This window comes from Sinohyriopsis cumingii, chromosome 9 (genome assembly GCF_028554795.1).
Source record: "Sinohyriopsis cumingii isolate HCF-2022 chromosome 9, ASM2855479v2, whole genome shotgun sequence".
Classification (NCBI taxonomy): Eukaryota; Metazoa; Mollusca; class Bivalvia; order Unionida; family Unionidae; genus Sinohyriopsis; species Sinohyriopsis cumingii.
In genome coordinates this window covers 67,196,364-67,217,353 of record NC_142969.1, presented here as the reverse complement: position 1 = coordinate 67,217,353, position 20,990 = coordinate 67,196,364, and the positions used below count along the sequence as shown (strand labels likewise).

Genomic DNA, 20,990 nt, shown 5'->3' with positions numbered 1-20,990 from the left:
AGGTGGTCACCTTTACAGATAACTAACATCTGACCTTTGCTCCCTAGGATTCTTGTCTTGGTTTCACCCAGACTGGGTATGCAAGAAAGTTTGCCAGTAGCTTCCAGTGTGTTGGTGTTTCTTATAGGCGTTTTCTGGGTACTTCTTCCAACAAACTATACTGGCCACCATATATAGCCTGTTATTTGCTGAACAATGGATTTAAATCCCCAAAACCACAGTCTGCCGTAAAATGATTCTGGAACACCATAGGTCGTAAATCAAGTAAGTATCTTATCCAACAGCATGTTGGATTCTTAACTTTTGACTGTGCAATGGTTCTTTTCTGTAGACACAAAAAAGATAAGAATGGGCAAGGACCATCATTCATTTACGGGTATGCATGCAATTGTGCATGGGAGGATTTGTCTAATATGTAGTATAATTATCCATGACAATCTTTAATGCTACCTAAATATTTTAACTTATAACTTAGGGGCCACGAGTGGCTGAGTGGTCTAAAGTGCTCTATGTTACGGATAACTGCCATCTCACCTCTGTCTGTGTGGGTTCAAGTCTAGGATTCAGCCAATGTGGGTATGTGAGAAAGCTTGCCAGTAGCTTCTCGTGGGTCGGTGGTTCTTTCTGGGGTTTTCCCGGGTTCTTCCTCCACCATTAATACTGGCCACCATGTATAGCCTATCATGTGCTGTAAAATGGCGTTAAACCCTACAACAGCAACAACAGTAACTTATAACTCGTGTTAAAATATAATCATGCTTCAAACATATTCTCATCAAGTCACTCGATATTTGTATAACATGTGAATAAACGATTTTTACTGCTACTTCTATAATGTTTATACACTTACAAGAATTTAGTCGTGTCTCTTTAATCTTACAGTGAAGTGCCGGCAGAGTTGTGTGGATGGACAATACGGACCTCATTGCTCACAACTATGCCAGTGTGCCACACAAAACAGTAGATGTAGTCCATTAGATGGTTCATGTCAGTGTAACATGGGATACACAGGGCAAATATGCGACCAAGGTAATTAATATGACAGATCAAAATCCATGTGACTGGGGTAATTAATATGACACATCAAGTCCATGTGACCCGGGTAATTAATATGGCAGATCAAGTCCATGTGACCCAGGTAATTAATATGACAGATCAAGTCCATGTGACCCGGGTAATTAATATGACACAATCAAGTCCATGTGACCCAGGTAATTAATATGACACATCAAGTCCATGTGACCCGGGTAATTAATATGACACATCAAGTCCATGTGACCCGGGTAATTAATATGGCAGATCAAGTCCATGTGACCCAGGTAATTAATATGACACAATCAAGTCCATGTGGCCCGGGTAATTAATATGACACAATCAAGTCCACATGACCAAGGGAATTAATATGACAGATCAAGTCCATGTGACCCGGGTAATTAATATGACAGATCAAGTCAATGTGACCTGGGTAATTAATATGACAGATCAAGTCCATGTGACCTGGATAATTAATATGACACAATCAAGTCCACATGACTGGGGTAATTAATATGATGGATGAAATGGATTACACCTGAAATAGGAACAGATTTTCCCTGTGATATTGGAATAGGACCTTGTTTTCATTATAGATGTAACTGAATGGAAAGTTTTAGAAAAATACAACTCGATCCCCTTGGATGTAAATATTTATCCTATGTTCCTAAACTTTTTGTTATAAACATTGTGGCTGAAAAGGAAAAGGTCTGCAATATGTAACATCAGTCTTTAAAAAGAAAGCAGAATCTGTTCACAAAATGATTTTTAATTGAAGAATATGTTTGTTATTTAATGTCTTCTCATTTGAAGAGAATAATCATTGTTACATAGCTTTTGTGTTGAAACCTTTTTTATTTATAATGTGCAATAATTTATTCCATATGTGGTTAAGAATGAGTATTATAATTTGATAGGATTTATACATATCTTGTATTTTAGTCTGTCCAGTTGGAAAATGGGGTAAGGATTGTTCACAAAGCTGTCAGTGCAATGATCAAGGCACATGCGATCCTTTCACTGGAAAATGTGACTGTTACCCTGGCTACAAGGGAAATAATTGTGAACAACGTAAGTAATGCAAGTAGTGTAAAAAAGTACAAAGAAGAGTACAATATTTGATTTTCATTTCATGTGACCATTTTGTCCATTATTCTGACCTTCGACTGTAGTTTATAGTGTGCTTTATTGCAGAAAGTTGTAGAGCTGCGATAGCTTGCTGTATAGCTTTATCTAGTTCCTTATGTCACTGTAATGCAACACAGTAACGTGCAAAACAGACATTTGAAGCAAGCTAAGCAATTTGAACCATTGGCTGTTTTGTGCTACAATATTTCTGAATTTATATATTAGGTCAAGGAATTTATTGCAGTTGTTGTTCCAGGATGCCCAGCTCATGTTATTTATATATCATGTGAAGAATCTAACGATTTGGTGTCATAAAAGTTTATTTGGAAATATCGAATGCAATTACCACAACACCTGATTCTATTCTCATATGAGTTCATATCTCATCTGCTCTTTTCTTCCAGATTGAAACTTTCTTGTCCATGGTTGCCTTATAACTGTAAATTAGTATTTTCCTTTTTCCTGTCTATCTGGTTCTTTTTGTTTCTTTTCTTTTCTGATTACCCACTTTTCATCAGACATTAGTAAGCCCTTGTTTTTAGATACAATTTTTTTTAAAAACTTGTGGCATTTGCTCCTATTTGTTTCAGAGTGTCAGAAGAACGTGTACTGGGGGAAGGGATGTGCTAATCGATGCCAGTGTCAGGTTGGAGATTGCGATCCGGTCACTGGGACCTGTAGGTGTCCTCCTGGGAAGGTGGGACACTTCTGTGAAAAAGGTGAGACTAACTTGTGTCATTCAGGAGAGAGAGAGAGAGAGAAAGAGAGAGAGAGAGAGATTTACATAGCTGGTAAAATATTACTTTTCTGTGAATCTAAGTGGTCCTTATAAGCCCATTATATACCTGAGCAGTTATCTCAAAGTTGATTGTCTAAGATCATTTTAAATTTCCATCCTCCATCTTCTGCAACAATGTTATTTTATTATTACTATTAACAATATGGATGCTGTCTTTCCAATTGGTAGCTGAATTGAAATTCAGAAAAGTACAGGGGATTATACAAAGAAAGGGTAAAGTAGTTGCTAGTGGGACTTGAACATGTTTATTCTACATAGAATTATCTGAATGCAACACTCAAACAGTACTAGAACATGAGGGAACCTGCTTGGCCCAGTTGAATCGAGGAAACGAAAGAAAACATCATGTTGTCCAATATGAATGTATTGAGCTTATCCAAGTACCCACACGGTGGCGTATTATAATGCAGACAAACCACTTATCCAAGTACCCATACGGTGGCGTATTATAATGCAGACAAACCACTTATCCAAGTACCCACACGGTGGCGTATTATAATGCAAACAAACCACTTATCCAAGTACCCACACGGTGGCGCATTATAATGCAGACAAACCACTTTTTATTCCTAATAATGTCAACTCGTACAAGTGTAAAAGAAATGACGACAAATGGGATGCTCTGTTTTCTGCCATATTCATTATTTCATCTTTATTGAATAAACATAATGGAATTGACAACACTTTTTGGAGGAAATGGTGTAAACAGACTCCCTTTATAGAAATATGTATATGGCGCCTGAACTATTCCAGATGACTAGACCTGACTGAACTGTGACATCAGATAGAAATTTCAGATCGGAGATCAAATGTTCAAAATGCTGTTCTCCATGTCAAATACCCTTTTTAATCTGAAGTGAAGTTGCTCCCTGAGTGGTATATATATATATATATATATATATATATATATATAGAGAGAGAGAGAGAGAGAGAGAGAGAAAGAGAGAGAGAGATTATAATATTGTTCTTCTTATGTAGAATGATGACTCCAACTAACGTAATCTCAAACGGTTATTGATTTAACATTTTATTTGTTGAAATTTCTGAATGGCTTAAGTTACTCATTGAATTTCATAAATTCAGTATCATCTTTATTCATGTGAGATCATATATAAAGAGATATGTTTGTTTTAACAAATCTTATATCGAACTCTGTTTGTTTCTCAAGTATCAAAACAGTGCAGAGTAGTCATTTGATACATGTGAACTGTATTTCGAAATCTTCTACAAGTCTGTTTTCACTGAGTAAAATGACAATATTTCTTCACATTTGCGAGATCACGGTAGTTTTCACTTTGTTTGTGTGGAGGGTGAAGGGGGAGTTCTGAATGAGAGTGAGGGTTAATAAAATTTTACTTGTTATTCTGCCAAAGTTACCTGTACAGATAATAACAAGTTTGTTTATTTATTTACTTATGCATATATCTATTTATTTATTTATCCAGGTTGTGATTCCAATCATTTTGGTTTCCAGTGTGCCCAGGTTTGTGGATGTCAGAATGGTGCGGTTTGCGACCCTATTACCGGAAACTGCCGGTGTCAACCTGGTTGGTCTGGTTACTTCTGTGATCAAAGTAAGGGCATTCTTTCATGCATGATTTTATTTTTGTTGATAGATGATGAATCTGTAAATACATTGGACAAGATCAAAAACTGTTTTGTTAAAAATTCAGCTAGAAAAATTAATCACATTGTTTCCATACCATGATTAAAGAACACTGACTCCCTAATTAACAGTATGTTTATTTGATGTGAAAAGTGTTTTTTTCAAAAAGTAATTATTTCAATAATAAAGTGAATGAAATAAATTTAGTGACAAAATTTTTTTTTAAATACAAATTTAATGAAAATGAAAGAAGAAAAATGAAAGGAAAACTAAACATTGGATTAGACAAGGATGCAATTTCTGTTATTAAGTATGTTACATACACAAATGCACAATCTTATTCAAATGTTGGAAAAAATAATAATAAAATAATAAATAAATAATTTATTGTTATGGAGATAATTTGGTATTAAATGTAGGATGAAGAAAACAGTTGGGTGAAGGTTACAGTGACATAACTCACTATACTACTTTAGATAAAGGTCTTAGTGACATTACTTATTTTATTGCTTTGGATGAAGCTATTAGTGATTTTACTGCTCTGGATGAAGATAAAAATTACAGTGACATTACTCACTTTACCGCTCTGGATGAAGGTAAAAATTACAGTGACATTACTCACTTTACTGCTCTGGATGAAGGTAATAATTACAGTGACATTGCTCACTTTACCGCTATGGATGAAGGTAAAAATTACATTGACATTACTCACTTTACCACTCTGGATGAAGGTAAAAATTACAGTGACATTACTCACTTTACCACTCTGGATGAAGGTAAAAATTACATTGACATTACTCACTTTACCGCTATGGATGAAGGTAAAAATTACTGTGACATTTCTCACTTTACCGCTATGGATGAAGGTAAAAATTACAGTGACATTACTCATTTTACTGCTTTGGATGAAGGTAAAAATTACTGTGACATTTCTCACCTTACTGATTTTGATGAAGGTAAAAATTACTGTGACATTTCTCACCTTACTGATTTTGATGAAGGTAAAAATTACTGTGACATTTCTCACCTTACTGATTTTGATGAAGGTAAAAATTTCTGTGACATTTCTCACCTTACTGATTTTGATGAAGGTAAAAATTACAGTGACATTACTTACTTTACTGCTTTGGATGAAGTTAAAAATTACAGTGACATTACTCACCTTACTGATTTTGATGAAGGTAAAAATTACTGTGACATTTCTCACCTTACTGATTTTGATGAAGGTAAAAATTACTGTGTGACATTTCTCACCTTACTGATTTTGATGAAGGTAAAAATTACTGTGACATTTCTCACCTTACTGATTTTGATGAAGGTAAAAATTACTGTGACATTTCTCACCTTACTGATTTTGATGAAGGTAAAAATTACAGTGACATTACTTACTTTACTGCTTTGGATGAAGTTAAAAATTACAGTGACATTTCTCACTTTACCAGATTGGATGAATGTACAAATTGCAGTGACATTACTCACTTTACCGCATTTGATGAAGGTAAAAATTACAGTGACATTTCTCACTTTAATGATTTGGATGAAGTTAAAAATTACAGTGACATTACTCACTTTACCGCTATGGATGAAGGTAAAAATTACAGTGACATTACTCACTTTACCGCTATGGATGAAGGTAAAAATTACTGTGACATTACTCAATTTACTGCTCTGGATGAAGGTAATAATTACAGTGACATTACTCACTTTACTGATTTTGATGAAGTTAAAAATTACAGTGACATTTCTCACTTTACCGCTTTGGATGAAGGTAAAAATTACAGTGACATTACTCACTTTACCGGATTGGATGAAAGTACAAATTACAGTGACATTTCTCACTTTACCGCTTTGGATGAAGGTAAAAATTACAGTGACATTACTCACTTTACCGGATTGGATGAAAGTACAAATTACAGTGACATTTCTCACTTTACTGCTCTGGATGAAGGTAAAAATTACAGTGACATTACTCACTTTACTGCTCTGGATGAAGGTAATAATTACAGTGACATTACTCACTTTACTGATTTTGATGAAGTTAAAAATTACAGTGACATTACTCACTTTACCGCTTTGGATGAAGGTAAAAATTACAGTGACATTACTCACTTTACTGATTTTGATGAAGTTAAAAATTACAGTGACATTTCTCACTTTACCGCTTTGGATGAAGGTAAAAATTACAGTGACATTACTCACTTTACCGGATTGGATGAAAGTACAAATTACAGTGACATTTCTCACTTTACCGCTTTGGATGAAGGTAAAAATTACAGTGACATTACTCACTTTACCGCTTTGGATGAAGGTAAAAATTACAGTGACATTACTCACTTTACTGATTTGGAAGAAGTTAAAAATTACAGTGACTTTATTCACTTTACTGATTTGGATGAAGGTACAAATTACTGTGACATTACTGACTTTACTGATTTGGATGAAGGTAAGAATTACAGTGACATTGCTCACTTTAACGCATTGGATAAAGATTTTAGTGACAGTGACATTATTAACTTTACTTCTTTGGATGAAGATTTTAGTGACATTACTTATTTTACTGCTTTACACTAAGACATTTCATGTTACTGCAATCCACAGGTTGCCCAGATGGTTACTATGGAGATGGGTGTTCGCAGGTGTGCCCTGACTGTCAGAACGGGGGCTCTTGTAACTCCCTATCAGGGGTCTGCACATGTTCCGTCGGGTTCACTGGACCTTTATGCAATACGTCTTTAGCTACATTGGCTGTACAGCAACCTTCACAACAAATAAGTAAGTGAACGACAAAGTTTGTATCCTTTAGTCTTAAAATATTTGAGTCTGCATTAGTTTTCGTGCGATCTTATACCAAGAAGAAATATTGAGTATTTTGCCAAAACCTTTGCAAATGACCTCACTATTTAGTCTGAACTGTCATTTAATTTTTTTAATAGTTTTAAAATCAAACCACGATGAACTTATTTTAACAAGTTTCCTTAAGTGACCTAGGTAAAAATGTTGTATCGTTCTGATTTTAAATGTTCCACTTTATTTGATATCACATAACTTTTATAACATACATCTAGCACATGCTTTGAGTATTTGATAACATGTAACTTTTATAACATATAACTAGTATATGCTTTGAGTAACATGCTTTGAGTGTTTGATAACACGTAACTTTTATAACATACAACTAGCACATGCTTTGAGTATTTGATAACACGTAACTTTTATAACATATAACTAGTACATGCTTTGAGTGTTTGATAACACGTAGCTTTTATAACATATAACTAGCACATGCTTTGAGTGTTTGATAACACGTAGCTTTTATAACATATAACTAGCACATGCTTTGAGTGTTTGATAACATGTAACTTTTATAACATAACTACAACATGCTTTGAGTATTTGATAACACGTAACTTTTATAACATAACTACAACATGCTTTGAGTATTTGATAACACGTAACTTTTATAACATACAACAAGCACATGCTTTGAGTATTTGATAACACATAGCTTTTATAACATACAACAGGCACATGCTTTGAGTATTTGATAACATGTAGCTTTTATAACATATAACAGGCACATGCTTTGAGTATTTGATAACACATAGCTTTTATAACATATAACTAACACATGCTTTGAGTGTTTGATAACATGTAACTTTTATAACATATAACTAGCACATGCTTTGAGTATTTGATAACACGTAGCTTTTATAACATACAACAAGCACATGCTTTGAGTATTTGATAACACGTAGCTTTTATAACATACAACAGGCACATGCTTTGAGTATTTGATAACATGTAGCTTTTATAACATATAACAGGCACATGCTTTGAGTATTTGATAACATGTAACTTTTATAACATATAACTAGCACATGCTTTGAGTATTTGATAACACGTAGCTTTTATAACATACAACAAGCACATGCTTTGAGTATTTGATAACACGTAGCTTTTATAACATACAACAGGCACATGCTTTGAGTATTTGATAACATGTAACTTTTATAACATATAACTAGCACATGCTTTGAGTATTTGATAACAGGTAGCTTTTATAACATACAACTAGCACATGCTTTGAGTGTTTGATAACACGTAGCTTTTATAACATACGACTAGCACATGCTTTGAGTATTTGATAACACATAGCTTTTATAACATATAACTAGTACATGCTTTGAGTGTTTGATAACGTAACTTTTATAACATATGACTAGCACATGCTTTGAGTATTTGATAACACGTAGCTTTTATAACATATAACTAGTACATGCTTTGAGTATTTGATAACACGTAGCTTTTATAACATATAACTAGCACATGCTTTAGTAGGTCCTCAATTAAGCCTCGTTAAAATTCCGAGTGTCTTACAGAATACATTTTTCTTTAGGTTTGGCCAGTGGAATGTTGCAGTTAAGTGTTGGGCAACTTGTTGGCTTGATTATTGGGTTTCTAATCGCCATCTTGATAGCTGTTCTCATTTCAACACTGCTGTCAAGAAAGCGGTACACAGGACAGTTTATTACTGGTTTAAGCAGTGGAATGAAACTGAATGACAAAGAGGTAAACTGTCTTAGAGCTCTACATTTATATCATGCAACATTGTATTGTTGTTTCTGAAGAAGATATAAATGAATGCTATATGTGAAATAATTCTCTAATTTAATTATGCCTGTCATTAAATATTTTGTTCACTCCCAGATGTGTAACTTTATAGTTGAGTAGTTTAATTAATGGAACTGAGAGAATTACAATATCCTATGTTGGGCATAACACAATGAGTCAATTTCTTTAGTAGACTCAAACCTTAAGGTCAAACAGGGGTGGTAACTCAGTCACAGGTTGAATAAAGAAGTGAACCTCAGACTCATCTCAGTATTACTCGTCATAAAAGTTGATTTGAAACAAAAGGTCTTGTGAAGGAAGAGACAAAACTGATGATACAACCAAACCGTGAAGTAAAACAGGGGCTGTAATTCATTCATTTGTTGTCTGAATCTAAAAGATGTACTTTAGATTTGATTTCTTAATATTAATACTCTCAGAAATTTATTTCAAATGAAGTCCATCAGTAATTATTTTAATGAGACTCATAATGTATAAAATAAACTATAAATCAAATGATGAATAACCATTTTAATGAGACTCATAATGTATAAAATAAACTATAAATCAAATGATGAATAACCATTTTAATGAGACTATAATGTATAAAATAAACTATAAATCAAATGATGAATAACCATTTTAATGAGACTCGTAATGTATAAAATAAACTATAAATCAAATGATGAATAACCATTTTAATGAGACTCGTAATGTATAAAATAAACTATAAATCAAATGATGAATAACCATTTTAATGAGACTCATAATGTATAAAATGAACGATAAATCAAATGATGAATAACCATTTTAATGAGACTCATAATGTATAAAATGAACGATAAATCAAATGATGAATAACCATTTTAATGAGACTCGTAATGTATAAAATGAACGATAAATCAAATGATGAATAACCATTTTAATGAGACTCATAATGTATCAAATAAACGATAAATCAAATGATGAATAACCATTTTAATGAGACTCATAATGTATCAAATAAACGATAAATCAAATGATGAATAACCATTTTAATGAGACTCATAATGTATCAAATAAACGATAAATCAAATGATGAATAACCATTTTAATGAGACTCATAATGTATCAAATAAACGATAAATCAAATGATGAATAACCATTTTAATGAGACTCATAATGTATCAAATAAACGATAAATCAAATGATGAATAACCATTTTAATGAGACTCATAATGTATCAAATAAACGATAAATCAAATGATGAATAACCATTTTAATGAGACTCATAATGTATAAAATAAACGATAAATCAAATGATGAATGACCATTTTAATGAGACTCATGATGTATAAAATGAACGATAAATCAAATGATGAATGACCATTTTAATGAGACTCATAATGTATAAAATGAACGATAAATCAAATGATGAATGACCATTTTAATGAGACTCATAATGTATAAAATGAACGATAAATCAAATGATGAATAACCATTTTAATGAGACTCATAATGTATAAAATGAACGATAAATCAAATGATGAATAACCATTTTATTGAGACTCATAATGTATAAAATGAACGATAAATCAAATGATGAATAACCATTTTAATGAGACTCATAATGTATAAAATGAACGATAAATCAAATGATGAATAACCATTTTAATGAGACTCATAATGTATAAAATGAACGATAAATCAAATGATGAATAACCATTTTAATGAGACTCATAATGTATAAAATGAACGATAAATCAAATGATGAATAACCATTTTAATGAGACTCATAATGTATAAAATGAACGATAAATCAAATGATGAATAACCATTTTAATGAGACTCATAATGTATAAAATGAACGATAAATCAAATGATGAATAACCATTTTAATGAGACTCATAATGTATAAAATGAACGATAAATCAAATGATGAATAACCATTTTAATGAGACTCATAATGTATAAAATGAACGATAAATCAAATGATGAATAACCATTTTAATGAGACTCATAATGTATAAAATGAACGATAAATCAAATGATGAATAACCATTTTAATGAGACTCATAATGTATAAAATGAACGATAAATCAAATGATGAATAACCATTTTAATGAGACTCATAATGTATAAAATGAACGATAAATCAAATGATGAATAACCATTTTAATGAGACTCATAATGTATAAAATGAACGATAAATCAAATGATGAATAACCATTTTAATGAGACTCATAATGTATAAAATGAACGATAAATCAAATGATGAATAACCATTTTAATGAGACTCATAATGTATAAAATGAACGATAAATCAAATGATGAATAACCATTTTAATGAGACTCATAATGTATAAAATGAACGATAAATCAAATGATGAATAACCATTTTAATGAGACTCATAATGTATAAAATGAACGATAAATCAAATGATGAATAACCATTTTAATGAGACTCATAATGTATAAAATGAACGATAAATCAAATGATGAATAACCATTTTAATGAGACGATAATGTATAAAATAAACGATAAATCAAATGATGAATAACCATTTTAATAAGACTCATAATGTATAAAATAAACGATAAATCAAATGATGAATAACCATTTTAATGAGACTCATAATGTATAAAATAAACGATAAATCAAATGATGAATAACCATTTTAATGAGACTCATAATGTATAAAATAAACGATAAATCAAATGATGAATAACCATTTTAATGAGACTCATAATGTATAAAATAAACGATAAATCAAATGATGAATAACCATTTTAATAAGACTCATAATGTATAAAATAAATTATAAATCAAATCATTTTGTTTCTTAATTCAGGTTGCTATTGAAACCAAGGAAGTTTCTCACTATGAAAACAACGAGATGGCATTCTCCAATCCATGTCATGAGGCAAATTATGAGACTAGTTTCGAAACCAAGAGCATCAGTGAGGTGTCTGATGCTCCGACCACTACTAGCGGTGTAGCATCATTAATAGTCGATTCGGATGATGAAGACCAATTCTTTAAGGATAGTGCTGCATGAAGCATTCAATTCAGGAATGGGTGCTTGTTTTTGTATCATATATTGAAGCAAGTAACATTGATACTTCTGTTGCAGACTGGTAGACTTCATCTATTTTAGTACAGCTAGGGCCATTTGCATCATCATGAATAAACGTGATACCAGTGTTGCTGTAATGGTTAAAATTAGAAACTAAAATCGTGAATAGTAACACAAATTGTTATATTTCTATAAATATCTAACATTGCCAATGTGGACTAGAGGAATTATTACCTGTCTGGAGTTTTCATTTTTGAATGACAAGCCTCATGAAGGGGAGTTGAGCAATTATATCATATAGGGAGATGACATGTCTTGTAGGCCTTATTAATTATCTCCCTTATTATCTCCCTTTCAGTCACTATCTGCCAATTTAGACCTATTCTGTTATGGAGGTGAAGTTTCATAATTGCCACTGTATCTTGAAACAATGTCATTTTTCAGGGTATAAATAGAATGATATGTAAAACACATTTTGTTTCTACTTCATAATATGTAACAAGCTATTATTCTTTTCTCAAATAATGGCAAACATTACACCAGCATAAAAACCTAGCAATGAATAGTTTCACCATTTTTAATAATCCACCACTATTCTAATTTGCATATGAAAATCTTTCATAATTGCACAAAAACTGTTAATTTGTACTGTTGTGTATTGTTTTAGATTCAGTTAACTTGAAATTGTGTACTAAATCCAATCAATATTTCTGATATGTCAGATTTAAACAGATATATGTTCCATAACTGATTTTTAAGAATTTGTCAGGCTATCTTTATTGCTCAGACAAGCTAACCTGGATTATCAGTACTGTTTCTGATCGTGTTTAAAGTAATAAGAAAGTTCTACATAAGGTTATTTGACACAAAAGATCGATTAATTTGATAGGTATGTCCAGTTACGACATTTACTCTTTCTAATGATGTAAGAGATCCCATATTTGTCTCAACTGCCATTTGTTTAAATAACTTTCTTACTGAGCCAAATATAACACAAATTTAAATCAGGCCAGGATTGAGATGTACAAATTTAAATCAGGCCAGGATTGAGATGTACAAATTTAAATCAGGCCAGGATTGAGATGTACAAATTTAAATCAGGCCAGGATTGACATGTACAAATTTGAATCAGGCCATGATTGACATGTATAAATTTAAATCGGGCCAGGATTGATATTGAGTGGAAATATGTAAATATATTCATTATGCTGACATAATAATGTTGTGTAGTTATTCCTGGAACATTAAACAACAATGATCATCAATAAAACAAATGTGAAGAAATATTTGCAACTTTGTTGTCTGTTGTCTTGTAATTAGATTCACTGCATGTACTAATGTCATAACAGATGGACAAATATTTGTCGATCAGCTGCTTGTTTCATGTATAATACGTTTTCAATCTTCCTCAAAGATCTGTTTTAGTATTTGTCAGAATAATGAAGAAACGATTACTCTACAAAGCACGTTTTCCAATGATTGCTCATGTGATCTAGCCTGATATTTAATGTGCATTGTATATTATACTGTTGTTTATACCAGAACGTCATAAGATTGCATTCATATATTGCTCTTTCAGATATGACAAAACTGTTACTGTACTAGCTGTGATCGTACATGTAAATATTAAATTAATAAGAGCAAAATGACCCTGCAGTACCCGTAGTGATTAGTTTTAAAAGAAATAAACAAAAACAAATGACTAATGGTATGTTGGACAATTAGCTTTAATTCAAAACAAATTTTAGACTTGCTGCTTCCAGTTCCAATATAAAAGAGCAATCACAGTTTACTGCATTTATATGGCAAAATATGAATGAGTTTTTTGGATGGAAATACTGTTTGACACTGGGAGTGTAGTATATCCATCCAAACAAACCAATTCATATTTTCCCATACAAATGCAGTAACCTTTTTATTATATGCTCATTTTCTTATTCTATCGCTTAATTATGTAAACAAAAGTACACTACATGGAACAAAGTAACTGAATGTATGGCGCATTCCAAACTAAATACACAAGCACAGAGTTGTCATTACACAATAACAACATTACTAATGCTCACAAAACTCCTCCCAGACAAATTTGAACTTAGTTGCGTGCATGACCTAACTTTTGAAAGAAAATGGTATTTTGGTCTACTTAAAATTAAAATTTTGGAGTCATATTGTTAAAGAATGCGCATTGCAGCAAATTTTCCATTTGATTTGGAATGAATAGATTTTTGTAGTTTTGTCCAATCTACAAAATTTCATGTTTATGGACTGGATCTATCTGTGCAAATTCTGCATGAAATACTTATATTGAAGCAGTGAGGGAGAAGCATGTTGACATTTGCAAGTGTGTTTCTGTTCTGTCATTGAATGTTTGAAATCATAATATGGGAAAAATATGAAGTCTTTCAATCGCAATTATCCAAAAGGCGTTAAGGAATTTAATGTTTATTTAATTTTGAGTGCAGTAAGGAGGATTTAATTCCACTTGGAATATAGTCTAAATTACAGTACAATTTTGAATTGTGTAATCAAGCTTGGGAACCCACGACATGGCTCATGTAATTCAGATTTGCAGAACTAAGAATTTAAAAGTACATTTTGAGGAAATTCAGGATGTAAAACTGTAAGTATATTTTTTGCCATTCTTACTACAGTCCTACCCAATTATATTGACATTACTTATGTCGACAAGCCGCCTATTTCGACAAAAAAGCAAAGTCCCGGTCCCTTGGTCTACTATTACTACCAAAATTGTCATGCTTATGTCGACGTCGAGATAACAAATAAACATACATGTCGACATAAGCCCTTGGTCCCAGCTTAAACAAATCCTTTGTTTTCTAATAATTTATATTGACAATCTGCCAGTGCCGACCCATACTTTGTTCAGCAATTAGTTAATATTGCTGACAGGCTTTAATTTTCCTGCCTAATCATTTATGTTGGCAAGCAGCCAGTTCTGACCTGACTTTATTCAACAATTGATCTTGCCACCAGGCTTTAATGTCGCTGTCTGATAAAAAATCAAGCTTTTGTTTGGTCCTATAAAGTTGGCCTCTTACAGCGACTTCAATAAAAGCAATGAAATCTGACTGATTCTTGCATTTTCCAAAGTGATCAGTCATTAAAACAAGTTTTATTGTGCTGTGACAGTTTCTTTTTTTAACTTTATTTATCATGCTTATAATATTATGCCTTCATTAATCTTTTCAGCCGCATATCTCTTGTTTGCTTTTATGTACTTTTCACTACAACTTCTGTAACTAAATACATGTACTGTTCAAACCAACTTGTTGACAGGTTTTAATTTCTCCATGAATAGCCCTATCCCCTTGGTAGCCTCTATTAGATGGGAACTGACTAAAATCTTGGCCAATTTAAGTACATGTACTTGAAGCAGGTAAATAACAACTATGCAACCATTTGTTAATGCCGATATTGAATATCAACAATGAATATCGTAGTGAATGTTTTTCATATCAGAATGTGAACGATACAATATTTTATTGTGGATTTTATTACACAAAGGTAACCAAAATGTAATTTGTCAATATACAAGTGTATTTCACACTGGTTTTGTCTTCATGTACTCAAAATTTCCATTGTTTGTTTTCTCAAAGTGTAAATGCTACTCACTGACGACAGGTCATCCCTTACTAACGAATTTAACTTGTATCTTTTTTCAGACACTCCCCACAATATTTATCTCGACATCCGCCTATGTCGACAATGTTTCCTTGGGCCCGAGGATGTCGACATAAAAGGGAAGGACTGTACCAGGTAAAGAAGACAGTTCACTCATTGACCTTATGTTATTTGTAAGGGCCCTGTTTTGGCGTATAATAGCTAACCTAAATCTGAAACATTATATCAAAAATGTTAACGCGAAATGTGCCAAACCAGCTGGTATGTGGCAGTCCACGAAAATCTCATTTAGTTATTCAGAAACAAATTTAATCAACCAAAACATGAAGTGCATATTATGTGAGTGTGCATGATTTGTTTACAAAGTAGTTCCTAATACACTATTGGGTACACGTGAGTTCAGTATGAAGTTGCGCACGAGTCCAATATCGTAAAATACTGAATGATTCTGACAATGAAAAGTTAACGGAGAAAAAAAATGAACATATAATAATAATACCTAATACAAATGGAGGCCCACGTTTTTGTATGTCTTATGTCTGTTATTTTTCTAGGAAAGGCACATTAAGCATTTAGCAGTGTGGTTAATCTAGGATGGGCGAGAACACAGATGCTAAAGTGATCGGTATGTCGAGCTTCTGTAAGAACAGACAACACATTTAATGACTGCGATGATTATTCGGGATACACAGTCACATGACTGATATGCTATATCTGAAGTATAAATAAAATACATAAATTACTGCTTAACGAGCTAAGATCATGAGAGCCCAGTCACAATGACAGTAACCTCTGACATTTCAGTTCCAAAATCTATAGGATTCTTTCTGAACCCAAATATGTCATTCGCAAAATTTGATTCATTTCGCTTCTTGCAGAGACATTAATCCTGGTTTTTAACACCCCCACACAAATGTTGTTTAAAAAATCTTTCTTACCCCAAATGGAAGCCAGTCATAAGTGTTTGTAACCGCAGATGCCTGATAACTCGAGTTATTGAGGAGAAAGTATTTTTCTCCTTTCACTCACTGACCTTGACTTGCGATCCATAAATAAATAGGGTTGTTCCTTATTCGAAGTCAAAGCCATGCACAAAGATTGTTAACAACAGATTGTGATGAACGCTATTTATTTTATATTTTTCAGAAACCATTTTTATTATTTCAGTCAATGATCATGACTTTCAAGGGGCTCCGGACGGCTTAGAGTTCTAAGGTACTCGCCTTTACAGTCACTGGCATCTCAACTCAGTTCAAGTTGGTTCAAGTCTCAGGCTCAACCAGCGTGGGTATGTGAGAAAGCTTGCCAATACATTTGTGTGGGTCAGTTGTTCTTCAGGTAAATTTCCCGTGTTTTTCTTCTACCAAAGGCATATTGACTGCCATATATAGTGTATAATGTGTTGAAAATGACATCTAACCAAAAATAGCCAGAAACATTGACCTTTGATGTGCACCTTTCAAAATAGTGCTAGCTCTACTTGGTCTTTTTGCTTCCAGAACTTCAGAGGTAAATTGTATAAAAAAGAGCCGATAACTTTTTTATACATTTTTTATATTTGGTAATTCATTCATTGCACTTTCAGAAGCTGGTATTGTCTAGTCTGGCAAAATTAATTTTCCTTATTTTAATAGCTGCTATGGATAGTGTACTTTAGACTAATTCAGGCTGATTTTTTAGCACAAGGGAACAGTCATTGTAGTTAATAGTGTGTTTAAATCATGTACAATTTCCAAAAGTACAATATCCAAAGAAATATCATCCACATTACATTAATGTAGTATAGAGGTATGCCAACATTCTCTCCAAAGTGCATGTTTTAAATGCGAACAACTTCACCTTACATACGCCACTCTCTCAAAAGTACATAATAACTGGTGAGCGCCCATCTAAGGGACAGACGGAAGTATGAAGTTCATGACATATTACTTTTCATTGTATGCAAGGTGTAGAAAAAGTACAGTAAAACGTCTGCAACTTGTGTGTTTACAACGATTTGTCAGCATACACAAATATTGTATGGTATCCATATTATATCTTGCATTTCACTGAAATCCACTATAATCTGCAGGAAATGCAGGAGTTATTCTGTGGTTTAACGTAATTTTTCAACACTATACATGGCAGTCAGTATAACTGTTGGCGGTAATCTGCAGGAAACGCAGGAGTTATTATGTGGCTTAACGTCATTTTTCAACACTATACATGGCAGTCAGTATATCTGTTGGCGGTAATCTGCAGGAAACGCAGGAGTTATTCTGTGGTTTAACGTCATTTTTCAACACTATGCATGGCAGTCAGTATATCTGTTGGCGGTAGTACCCGGGAAAAATTTGAAAAGAACAACCTACACACTTCTTGCAAGCTTTATGAAGTTTATCACCTACCAAAGTTGGCCAAGCCTGAGACCGTAAATGCAGAGAGAGGTGAGATACCAGAGTTATAGACCTCTTGGCCACCCTGTCCCATGATAGAAAGGCAGATGTTGATAAATGAAACGTTTGCATTTTGTTGATTGTAAAATTTATTGGTTCCTTGTCATTTCTTCTCATTGTGAATGGCAACGTAGAATATGACATGTTGGGGATATCTATAGTGATGAATGAAACTCGAGCGGCATCTGATATTAGTAACGCACTAGTAAGCATGGTCATGGAGATGGCTGATATTATTAAACTACTAGTAAGCATCGGCATGGAGAAGGCTGATATTAGTAAAGCACTAGAAATTATGGTCGTGGAGAAGGCTGATATTAATAAAGCACTAGTAAGCATGGTCATGGAGAAGGCTGATATTAGTAAAGCACTAGGAAGGATGGTCATGGAGAAGGCTGATATTATTAAACCACTAGTAAGCATGGTCATGGAGAAGGCTGATATTAGTAAAGCACTAGTAAGCATGGTCATGGAGAAGGCTGATATTAGTAAAGCACTAGTAAGCATGGTCATGGAGAAGACTGATATTAGTAAAGCACTAGGAAGGATGGTCATGGAGAAGGCTGATATTATTAAACCACTAGTAAGCATGGTCATGGAGAAGGCTGATATTAGTAAAGCACTAGTAAGCATGGTCATGGAGAAGGCTGATATTAGTAAAGCACTAGGAAGGATGGTCATGGAGAAGGCTGATATTAGTAAAGCACTAGGAAGTATGGTCATGGAGAAGGCTGATATTAGTAAACCACTAGGAAGCATGGTCATGGAGAAGGCTGATATTAGTAAAGCACTAGGAAGGATGGTCATGGAGAAGGCTGATATTAGTAAATCTCTAGGAATTATGGTCATGGAGAAGGCTGATATTAGTAAAGCACTAGGAAGTATGGTCATGGAGAAGGCTGATATTAGTAAAGCACTAGGAAGTATGGTCATGGAGAAGGCTGATATTAGTAAAGCACTAGGAAGGATGGTCATGGAGAAGGCTGATATTAGTAAAGCACTAGGAAGTATGGTCATGGAGAAGGCTGATATTAGTAAAGCACTAGGAAGTATGGTCATGGAGAAGGCTGATATTAGTAAAGCACTAGGAAGTATGGTCATGGAGAAGGCTGATATTATTAAACCACTAGTAAGCATGGTCATGGAGAAGGCTGATATTAGTAAAGCACCAGGAAGAATGGTCATGGAGAAGGCTGATATTATTAAACCACTAGTAAGCATGGTCATGGAGAAGGCTGATATTAGTAAAGCACTAGGAAGTATGGTCATGGAGAAGGCTGATATTAGTAAAGCACTAGGAAGGATGGTCATGGAGAAGGCTGATATTAGTAAAGCACTAGGAAGTATGGTCATGGAGAAGGCTGATATTAGTAAAGCACTAGGAAGCATGGTCATGGAGAAGGCTGATATTAGTAAAGCACCAGGAAGAATGGTCATGGAGAAGGCTGATATTATTAAACCACTAGTAAGCATGGTCATGGAGAAGGCTGATATTAGTAAAGCACCAGGAAGAATGGTCATGGAGAAGGCTGATATTATTAAACCACTAGTAAGCATGGTCATGGAGAAGGCTGATATTAGTAAAGCACCAGGAAGAATGGTCATGGAGAAGGCTGATATTATTAAACCACTAGTAAGCATGGTCATGGAGAAGGCTGATATTAGTAAAGCACCAGGAAGAATGGTCATGGAGAAGGCTGATATTATTAAAGCACTAGGAAGCATGGTCATGGAGAAGGCTGATATTAGTAAAGCACCAGGAAGAATGGTCATGGAGAAGGCTGATATTATTAAACCACTAGTAAGCATGGTCATGGAGAAGGCTGATATTAGTAAAGCACTAGGAAGGATGGTCATGGAGAAGGCTGATATTATTAAACCACTAGTAAGCATGGTCATGGAGAAGGCTAATATTAGTAAAGCACTAGGAAGTATGGTCATGGAGAAGGCTGATATTATTAAACCACTAGTAAGCATGGTCATGGAGAAGGCTGATATTAGTAAAGCACTAGGAAGGATGGTCATGGAGAAGGCTGATATTAGTAAAGCACTAGGAAGTATGGTCATGGAGAAGGCTGATATTAGTAAAGCACTAGGAAGGATGGTCATGGAGAAGGCTGATATTAGTAAAGCACTAGGAAGTATGGTCATGGAGAAGGCTGATATTAGTAAAGCACCAGGAAGAATGGTCATGGAGAAGGCTGATATTATTAAACCACTAGGAAGTATGGTCATGGAGAAGGCTGATATTAGTAAAGCACTAGGAAGTATGGTCATGGAGAAGGCTGATACTAGTAAATCTCTAGGAATTATGGTCATGGAGAAGGCTGATATTAGTAAATCACTAGGAATTATGGTCATGGAGATTGCTGATATTATTAAACCACTAGGAATTATGGTCGTGGAGATGACTGATATTAGTAAATCACTAGGAATTATGGTCGTGGAGATGACTGATATTAGTAAATCACTAGGAAGTATGGTCATGGAGAAGGCTGATATTATTAAATCACTAGGAATTGTAGTCATGGAGATGGCTGATATTATAAAATCACTAGGAATTATGGTCATGGAGATGGCTGATATTATTAAATCACTAGGAATTATGGTCATGGAGATGACTGATATTATTAAATCACTAGGAATTATGGTCGTGGAGATGGCTGATATTATTAAATCAC

The 20,990-nt window shown here is 33.6% G+C and overlaps 1 protein-coding gene across 1 annotated transcript in view; it reads left to right on the top strand.

Moving 5' to 3' along the window:
* The window catches only part of LOC149791954 (uncharacterized), a 144,725-nt gene extending 131,207 nt beyond the window's left edge, over positions 1-13,518 (top strand). The window contains exons 42-48 of the mRNA XM_089970469.1: positions 883-1,029; positions 1,975-2,103; positions 2,751-2,879; positions 4,405-4,533; positions 7,164-7,337; positions 8,962-9,134; positions 12,008-13,518. Coding sequence (XP_089826595.1) covers positions 883-1,029; positions 1,975-2,103; positions 2,751-2,879; positions 4,405-4,533; positions 7,164-7,337; positions 8,962-9,134; positions 12,008-12,214 — 1,088 coding nt within the window. The 3' untranslated portion in view covers positions 12,215-13,518. The remainder of the gene's footprint in view (positions 1-882; positions 1,030-1,974; positions 2,104-2,750; positions 2,880-4,404; positions 4,534-7,163; positions 7,338-8,961; positions 9,135-12,007) is intronic.
* The last annotated feature ends 7,472 nt before the right edge of the window (positions 13,519-20,990 follow it).